Below are 10,011 nucleotides of genomic sequence, written 5' to 3'. Positions count from 1 at the left end.
GGCAGGGACTGGGACCTGCACTGCCGCGTCTTAGATCTTGGCGACCGAGCCTCCTGGCTGTCGGTACCCGGCGCGCTCCGTGCGCTGCCTCACTCAAACTTTCCGTCTTGAGTTTTCCTTAATGTGTTTTATTTGGGGGGTGCAAGGGGGAGGGACCAGACGCTGGAATTGGACAAGTGGGGAGGGCGAGGGGGATAGCCAGGGGAAGGGAGCAGGACTTCTCCATCTTTTTATAAGCCCCATTTCCACTTTGTTTGGGTCGACCGCGAGTAAGCTCTCCAGCCCCGGCTTCCCGGTGCACCCCGCTGTGATTTCCAGCGGGCCGGGGCTGAGTGTTACTCAGTGGGAAATCTGAGGCGGCGGGCGGGATAGGAAAGGGGCGATCTGTTGAGAAACGATCCCAGCAGCACAACACATTGCCGACCCGGTGGGGTACCCCGGAGACTCCGGAGCTTTGGGGTCCCCGGAGGCTCGGCTTACTTTTTCCTGGCGGGGACCGGTGTGAAGGATGTGGAAGGAGAGCCGGGGGGTGCTGTGGGGGTGGGATGGGGAAATCCTCCGCCTGCAGGATGAAGGCAGGTGCTGCCACTGAGGTGAACGGTGCTATGTGTAACCCGTAAACTCCCAGCTCTGCTGGGTTGGACTGGCCGGGCCTTAGAGTAACGCGATCCGTGCTGGTCTCCTGGGATTTGGGGGGGGGGTCCCCTCTTCCAGCGATTATAAGGAGTGAGGCGGGAGGAGGATCTTGTAAAATCATGAGGTTGCTTTTTTGTGTGTGTGGTGTTTTTTTTTTCCTTTTTCTTTCTTTCTTTCTTTCTTTCTTTCTTTTTTTTTTTTTTTTTTTTTTTTTTTACATCTTCTACCTGTCTTAAACTGAGTAACAATTTCTCTTCTTCCGACTTGAGAGCAAAACTTTTCAGCGAGCACGCCGGTTGCTGCAGTCCTGCGGCCACCGCCGCCGCGCTCGTCACTCCGGGCCGAGCGACCTCCTCCGCCCGGAGCCCATCCCAGCCACCGCGCGCCGGAGCCTCCGGCCGCCCCCCAACCCCCAACCCGGAGCTTTTCAGGGCTCGGCCTGGGCGTTTCGCCTTTGTGTTTTGTAAGAGAAAGGCTTTTCTTCCAGGGCACAACAAACTTGGGCGGAGAGCTTCCGTATGGCCCCCCAGGCGAGGCCGCCCACGGTGGTGAGGCCATCTAGGGATGCGAGGTTCGCCCTGCGCTACAGTATCCCCGGCGAGAGCTCGAGGCCCGAGTGACCGTGGCCCGCCAGGGCGTGCTGGAGCCCCGAGGTGACGGGGTCTCGGGGTGTTGGAAAGCAGAGGACACATTCTCCCTTCCCATTAAGAACGCACTGCCTCCTCTGGTCCTGGTCACCGCTCCAGTCCAGGCCTGGGCCGGGGGCCGGACGCACACCGGGTGGCTGGAGCGCTTAGAGCCGGGCCACCCGGATGGGGCGCGGCTCTGTCTGGGTGGCCTGTGTCGTCCCAGGTCTTCCGCCTGCGCCCCTTTGCTGCCCCAGAAGCAGCTGAAAGGGAAAGCAAGCACGGGCGCTCTCTGTTCACGAAGTCTTTCTGCCACGACCTACCTCCCGCCTCCACTGTGGCCTCGGCCTGAGAGGCATTTGGGGAGTTTGGGGGGGGGGGGGAGAAAAAAAATAAAGAGAGAAGGGGCGAGCAGGGAGAAGTCAGTGCGTAGAACTGGGGGTTGCCGAGCGGGCTGGGGCTCGTACCTCCCCCCTCCAACCCCCCGCTTTTCTCGCAAAGGGAAAATGAGCAAAGGGGTAAAGGCAGAAAAGAGCGTCAAGAAAAAGCGCGCCGGGCGTTTCCCGTTCGGATCCCTCCGGGCCGGCGGAGCCCGGGGCTAAGAGGCGTGAGTTCCCTTGCTGCGTTCCGGGGCGTGGAGGGGGAATTCGAGGACTTGGGTAGCGGCGCTGCACTGGGTCCGAGCGCGGAGCGAGCGGGGGGCACACCTGTTCTCGGGGTGTTGCGGCCGGGCGGCGGCGGAGGGAGCCGCAGAGCTCCAACCTGATGCACCCCACGGCCGCCGGTCCGGGAATCGCGGGGGGCCCTGCGGCTCCGCACCCGCCCTCGTTGGCAGCGGAGCAGGGTAGAGGAGTCGGGCGGCTGCCGGCCGAGGGGCGCGCGGCCACCGCGCCCCGGTGACCCGCGGGGCGGGGCGGTGTAGGGGCTCCGGGTCCTACCTAGGACTTGGCTCGAAGACTGGCTGCTTCCAGCCCCCGTCCCCAGGCCGTGTGAGCCTTCAGACCCGGGCCCCAGGGCTTGTGTTCCGAGACTAGCGCCTCGGTTCCCCAAAGTTAAATTGTTTTCAAGCGGAGATTGTTGGGATCTTTGTCCAAAGGCAACAGGGAGCTAGGGAGGTCAGGCCACGGAGTGTGGTGAGTTTGGCTCAGAATTGACTTGGGGACTCAGCCCCCAAGTTTTTATAGGTTTCTCCTCTTCTCTCGTTTTCTCTAAAAGAGTTATTTTCCCCTCCGGGTTGAGGCTCTTCATGGCTGAGATCTGCACCCGCACGCTCAGCATCCCCGCCTCCGCCTGCTCTCGGATCAGTCAGGCTGTCGCGGATTCGCATCCGATGGCCAAGCTAGACCAGGTCTAGGTTTGAATGACGACGGTTTCCCGGCCAGGTCCCAGACGTCGGCCCTAACCTAGGAGCTGTATCAGCCTTATGCTTCCTGAGCCCTTGCATGTGGTGGCAAAATTTCTGTTAGGGCGGTGTTTCCACATACCCGTTGGGCATGAGTGCGGGGAAAATTCTCTTCAAGCGAAGTCTGTGAACTTAAAAAAAAAAAATCTTTCCTCTGTTCTTCGAATCCTTCCCCTCCGCTATTCTGGCCTCATTTCCCATTGTTCTTTGCTTTTTAAGTTACCTATTAATTTTTTAAAAGTTTATTTGTGCAAAGGAAAATATCGTTTAATTTGTTCTATTATTTTAAGTCGTGGCTTTTGGAAACGGTTCAGAGACCACAAAAATGTCACCTGTTGTAATAAGCAGAGGAGCGTTGCGTGTGCATTTTAATTGCCAACAGAGTCCTAGATTGGTGGACGCCCTGAGCTCGGCTCTGGGAAAGAGCTTGCTTTGTGGCAGTCATTTCCAAGTGGGTTTGGCTCTCAACAGCCAGCAGCAGCAGCAGCGACGCGCTTCTTTGCACTACGGTCCCCAGAGCCTGTGAAGAGGCCCCGACCCTAAGCAGGGGTGGGAAACCGCTCACTCGCTGGGACTTTGTCTGGCTTTTGGTTTTTCTACACGAAAGTGGCTAGTTTGCACTAGAGAGCGCGGACCGCTACGCACCAGCCTAGGATCAGATAATTGCACGTTCTAAAAGCCGACTTCTTCATTTGTCTTGCTTCTGGCATGTTTAACCACGCAATTAGTAATCTCACTAATTATTCAGTTAGCCGACGTTTTGTAACCACTTTAAACCAAGGTCGGGGTGTATGATTTAAGAAACAAACAAACTCCCGCAGAGAGAGAGAGTCAAACCCATCACGTCAAGGATTTGAAATTTTAAAAACTCGATATTTGTTGGTTGGTCCCTCTGTCCAACCTCACTGCCTGCCGGACAATTTATTTAGCTTCGTGGATTGATCCCTCCCCCTTGTTTAGTTAATTCAACAAAGACTTTTTGCAATCTGTTTGGAGTTTGTCTGATGCCGTGGAAAAGTAGCTGATGATTTATTTGGTTGCTTTTCGATTTCTGTCTTCAGCCCTTCTTTCTCCTCCTTTCAGCGGGGATGTCAGCTGTTATTACTTCCTATTGATCCCTTTGCAAAGTGAGAAGTGAACTAAAATTAATGTCAATTCCACTGCTCGGATCAATAGCTGGAGTTATTTTAATCTGGATTTGCACGAAGTGCTAAATTAAAAAAAATCAGCATAGAGGCAGAAAAGTCCCAGTTACTTACTTTCTCTCTGCCCAGTTCTTCACAGTCACCCAAATGCACCATCAAACTGATTATCTTACAATCCATATTTTTTTAATTAAGAGGGTCAGTTAGTTTTCTTATTTTGGGTTCTGTGTTTAAACCCATGACATTTTGACATTGGGAGTGTATTAACTATAGATTTTCATAATGACTGTGGTCTGCTGAAGCCTCATCTATACTGTTAATGTGAGGAGGGGGGAAAGAAAGAAAAGGGAAAAGGGAGAAAAAAAAAAAACCTTCCCTCCTCCTTTGCAGAGACCAACGCCCACACAGTGTTGTAAAAGAGATGTGGCCTGGAAAAATATTGTTGATTTATTTTCAGTATAATGAAGTTTTCAAATGAATTCGCAGGTTTGAGTGATTGCCCGCCTCCTATTGGAGTGTCCGGTGCTGTCACCAGATCACTAATTTATGAAACTCATTTACCATAATGAGGTGATCTAGGAAGTAAAAACGGAAAGTGAATCCTGAGGGCAGTTGTTTTGGGGAAGAAACATTCCTCCCCTCACCCCTGGGGTATGCCTGTCCTTTCCTCCAGCCAGCCTGCCAATACTGAGGCTTGACGGACACACAGTGTGCTCATTTCTGTTCTGAAGAGCTGCTTAGACCCCCTGGAACCTCTCTGGACCCACTTTCAGAGCATCCATGTTGTGGGACCATTAATCTGACTTGAAAACGGCCAAGAACAGAATTCCCAGACTTGTCAGGCTAACTGGCCGTCCTTGGCACAGCATTCTCTATCCTGCTATAACTTGACAGGAAAGTTATTTAAAATTTGGAAGAGAGAAAAATCCGTTAATGTGAGATACATAATCTGGTAATTTAGCAATGATGTCTATAAGGAGAGATGCCAAATGAGGAAGCCGTCTGATGGTGTCCACTCATCTTCCCAATTAATAACAGTCATTGGCGTGTCTGCTACAGGATGGGAGAAGGAAATACTCTCCTGGCACTGCATTAAGCAGGGAGGATTCATCTGCAGTTTAACTGAGGGTTTTCTACCTGAGGGACTACCAAAGATGTTGTCCTACAGGCAGGCATGGGCTTTTCAAAGGGGGGGGTGTCAATTTTATTTTTGACATGGCTCAATTTATAAACTGTAGCAGATGGAAGTTTGGGGTTATATTTTTAAGTTCCTTTCAGTTTCTACGGAGAATATGGATTTTGCAGCTAGTAAATCTTGGTATTCATCTTCTCTTGCCTTTTGGTAACACAGTTCTTCCCCAACCCCCATTCGATATGTTAGAAACCGAATCAGTAGCTATGAACATGTACAGCCTAATTTTATAAGGGAAGCTGGAAGAAGTCTCTTTGAAATCCAGTTTGTTCTGGGGGCCTTTATTGGACATCTGCTTTGCCTGGGCCAATCAACAGGAGCAAAATAAGTCAGAGATTTTGTTAACATTTTGCTCTAAATGTTAATGGTAAATCCAAGGCAGTTTCTAAATGTCCTTAGGAGTGACTGCATTCCTTACTACAATTACCAATTCATTCTTTGCTGTTACTGGAAGAGATCATGGGCCAAAGGCACCGGTGATGTTTTTAAACATTGTCAGTAGCACCAGGCATTCTGTTGATGAAGGTCTTGATTCTTTTTTAGAAGAGAGAACTGGGAAGCCTGTGTAGAGGGGGCCTTGTATAAAAAAGAAAAAAAAAATGTTCACATGGCACTTATTTCCAGAGACAGTCTTAGGTGATATATGAAGGTGTATGTGTGTATCCTATCGGCCAATGTGTGTGATTCAGGCAACGTACAATTTGTACCAACTAACATGTACAGTCTAGATGTGTGTCGACCTGTCAGTATACGGATGAAGAACAATAATAACATGGGGCATCAGGGAGGTAGAGTCTGGTCTCTGTACCTCAAGTCAGAAGCCGGCCATGACTTGTGTTCGTAGGTGGAAGCCCTTTAAAATATAGACGCCCCCCCCCAACCTAATCTATTGGGTGACTTGTCCTTCCAAAGCTCATTTGCTCAGGGAATATTGTATTTGGAGGTTTTATGATTTTTTTTTCTTTGCTGGGCTCAGGCGCATTTCACCCGGAACGTGTAGGGACCAAAGTCAGCTACGCGTACATCACAGTAAGTTGTCTATTGATTTTCCTGAATGAAAACGGTCTGCTGCTGCTGCCCACTGTCTCCTAAAGCCTGTGGTGTCTCTTGCCCGAGCATCTGTAAGCCAGAAAGATGGTGTTTCAATCACTTGGGGTTTCCCTTTTTTTTTTTTAACCTCCTCCTGACTTTCCTCCCCCCTCTTTTTTTCCTCTTTGCTGTTTCTGCAGGTCTTCGAAGGGCATGATTCCTCAGTAATAATCCTCGCCCTGATCCAGGTGCAGGTTGGCCTCCCTCCCAGGGAACACTGCTTCTTCTGTGACACCGGCCCTCGAAAGACACTCCGATGGACTTACACCGGGCAGCCTTCAAGATGGAGAACTCATCCTATCTTCCCAACCCTCTGGCATCCCCAGCACTGATGGTCTTGGCATCCACTGCCGAGGCCAGCAGGGATGCCTCCATCCCTTGTCAGCAGCCACGACCCTTTGGTGTACCTGTCTCGGTAGACAAGGACGTTCATATTCCCTTCACCAACGGCTCCTACACCTTTGCCTCTATGTACCACCGGCAAGGTGGGGTGCCGGGCACTTTTGCCAATCGTGATTTTCCCCCTTCCTTACTACATCTCCACCCCCAGTTTGCTCCCCCAAATCTAGATTGCACCCCAATCAGTATGCTAAATCACAGTGGTGTGGGAGCATTCCGTCCCTTTGCTTCCACGGAGGACAGGGAGAGTTATCAGTCAGCCTTTACGCCAGCCAAGAGACTGAAGAACTGTCATGACACAGAGTCTCCTCACCTGCGCTTCTCAGATGCCGATGGCAAGGAATATGACTTTGGGACACAGTTGCCATCCAGCTCCCCCGGTTCACTTAAGGTTGATGATACTGGGAAGAAGATCTTTGCTGTGTCTGGCCTCATCTCTGACCGGGAAACCTCCTCGAGTCCAGAGGACCGGAATGACAGATGTAAGTACTTTGGTTGGAGCCCCCTCCTCACCCCAGTAAGCCTGCCTCACAGGAGTGTTCAACAGGTTGGCAACATTGCACATGCTCCTAGGGACGGGAAAGGCCAACTATGTCCCTTGTGATAGCTTCGGACGGCTAATGCTTACTTACCTCTCCTCAATGATCAATGATATATAGTTCTTGAAGGTTTTCTGATGGTAGCCAGGGGCAAGCTGGTCCCAGTGCCAGGCCTGGCTGACTTCTCTGGAGACTGAGGAGAGTAGAGGGTACCAAAGACACACAGGGATGAAAGTCATTTTGCTAGAAAGCATAGGTTCCCAGGGAATTGGGGGCCCAAGGAAACTTGCCCATCCCGCCTGTCTTTGCTGTCTTCATGCGGTCCCCTGACGACAGTGTTTGGTTTTGTTTTTCTCATTTTTCCACTGTATCATAGCTAGCACACTCCACGTGACTTTATTTTCTCAGCTCTTGGGTCGGCATCAGGTTGTTTTTCACAGAAGGACAAAGGTGTCATCAGTCACCAGAAAGCATTTCAAACAGCTGTGCTTTCCTTGGGATCACGAGGCTGGAAAGCTGACTTCTCTTGGGACTCGGAAGGTTTGCTGGATGCTTATCCCAGGGCTAGCTTTTAGGACTAGACATAGCTGACCCGGGTGACTGCCCCGTAGTTGATGTTCACAACTGTTATTAATTTCTGCTTATGAAATGGCTTTTCTCATGTTCTCTGGTGCCTTGGTAGGTTCTGGCTACATTTGCTAATCGTTTCAACTTAACCTTTCTTGGGAGCTTGTAGACTAGGAGGGCAAAACCCTACAATCTTCTACTCTGATATAATAAAAAACTAATTGTGTTTTGAAGCTTTGAGGCTGTGGGTAGACAGAACAGCTTTCTTCAGGCCTGGTGCGAATTTATGAACCGAGGGTGTTTTTCCCCTCCAACCTTTTTTTGTTGTTGTTCTAAGACTTGCTTCATTTTATTTTCTTAAGAAAACTACATCTGAGATTTGCTTTCCTCTTTCCTCTGCTTTTTTTGTGCTTTTGTCCGCTCTCTAACCACCAATACGAACACCATTTTTTTTTTCTCTTCTCTTTATGATGCCGAGGAGAGTAATAGAGACATTGCTGCTTTCTCTCCTGTCGGCCTTGCTTCCTCAGGCTGTCTCCTTGAATTAGGCACTGTGTTAACTTTCCTGTGCTAAAAGGCATCTGCCTACACCCAGCGTACCTTTTCAATAAAAGTCACCATAAAATCAACCTGCCTTGTAAATCCATCGCTCTTTGGTTTTGAAATATGTTGAGAGTGTGTCTTTTATGTCAGCGTCTGTAAGCCAGAGACCTCCCCACTTCAGGGAAAAAGGCTGCGGCTGTGTGTCAGCAGAAGTGCCTCGAAGCCTTCTGGCTGTCACTTTCTCAGCTTCTGTTGACTGGGAGGTGCTGTGATCCTGCTCCTTAGGTGTACCTGCTGGACAGGTGTTTGGCCTTGTGTTGGGCTGATTTCTTGTTTTGTTTCTATTTTCGTTTGTTCTGTGTGGAAGGCTCCAGGAAGCTGGCCCCTGCTAAAAAGCTCTGCTGGGTTAGGGTGTGACCAGTTCTTCCCCACTTTTCCCTCCAAGTACAAGTTGAAAATGAAATCCTCTCAAAACCAGTGTATGGTAAAGTAACACCCAGAGATCAAGACTCCTTTTTCCTCGACCCATGAGCCCAGCTTACTTCTATTTTGTTATCATTTTAGCCCACACCAGTGTCAGACAGCCAGAGCAGGCGCAAGCCTGTTAGTCAAGTCAGAACCCATAGATATGGCTATCCATTCCCCTCTGCCTGTCAAAGCCATAACTCTTCTGTTTGCCTGGTCTGCATTGTATGGTGGTGCCATCCCCCACGGAGATGGATCCCTCACACAGGCATACGCCTGGGTGGAGAAAAATTAAATGAGTCTGTCTCCCAAGTGAAATGGAATTCTGACCTTGAAATTAATGGAACTCTGATCAAAAGGGTGGGGAAACTTCTTTATTTCCAATTGTCATATGAATGGGGATCCTCTTTCCTTTTGTTTGAACTACCCTTCCTTTATAGACTACTTCATGTTCTTTCCCTTGTGCACAAACAACAAGCTTATAGGAAGGCCTGCACGAACAGCCTCCCTTACACACTCAGATTATTAGTGTTCTGTTTAGGACTAATCTTTAACCAGAAACAAAGGCATCAAGTGAAGAGGAGACTGTCCCCCAGTGGTGGCCCTGGATCTGTGCTTCCTTCCCCTTCCTTCCCTTACCTCCTGCCTTTGCAGGGGCAGGTGGCCAACACCTATGCTTTTGATTCTGAGCTTTCGGAAGGAAGGAGAGACATTTTCTCAAGGAAGCCTGGAAGAGCACCGTGACAAAATCGGTAGCAGCTTTCTTGGCTCCTGTCACACACCCGGCGTGTGTCAGGATATTTATGGTCTGTTTTATGTAAATACATATTTAAGGGCCGTTAGGAGGCCTGATTATCCCCTACTAGATGCCTTTCGGGTCCTCCCTACAGAACCGTTTTGAAATAAGTAATATTTCTCAGATAATCGACTGACAGTATACAAGACTGCTTCCAAAGGGAGAGAGAGCTCAGGGGCAGATGGGGCAGCAGTGGGGGTTGGGACGCCAGAAGAGTGGAGAGCAACTGTTCAGAGGGGCACAGGCACAGGATGCCATGTGTGCGCCCACACTGCCAAACTGAGCCACGTGTATTTTAGACTTGTCAATTATTAAAATTTAGAATTAATTTCTAATATGGTTGACAGGTTTCTTTTTTCAGTTCTGTGAGACAAATATTTTTTTCGTAGAATTTTTTAAAGTCTTAATTAAACATAATAGTAAAGGGCCTAAATGGGAACTTAGCTTCATAGAGTTTATAGTTTTGTTGGTAGCATGGGTAAGCATGGGTGTGCAGGTTCCTGACTGAGTGTAGAAGTTTTAGGTTGCTGGAAATCAGTTTTACAATGGAAACACTGACAGTTTTTACTGCGGCAGCCACCCCCTGCTCTTGGTTTGCATCCACGTGCAGAT

General features: G+C 49.6%; 1 protein-coding gene across 2 annotated transcripts in view; it reads left to right on the top strand.

The window, feature by feature from the left end:
- Window positions 1-6,346: 6,346 nt before the first annotated feature.
- RNF220 (ring finger protein 220) overlaps window positions 6,347-10,011 on the top strand; it is a gene marked incomplete at its 5' end in the record, with an annotated part of 215,697 nt that continues 212,032 nt past the window's right edge. For both annotated transcript variants that reach the window (XM_080922000.1, XM_080921999.1), the window contains one exon: window positions 6,347-6,971. In XM_080922000.1, coding sequence (XP_080778126.1) covers window positions 6,347-6,971 — 625 coding nt within the window. The remainder of the gene's footprint in view (window positions 6,972-10,011) is intronic.

Source organism: Micromys minutus (assembly GCF_963924665.1).
Source record: "Micromys minutus genome assembly, chromosome: 9".
NCBI lineage: Eukaryota > Metazoa > Chordata > Mammalia > Rodentia > Muridae > Micromys > Micromys minutus.
Note: the sequence above shows the minus strand (reverse complement) of the source record. Positions and strands in the feature narration are given on the sequence as shown.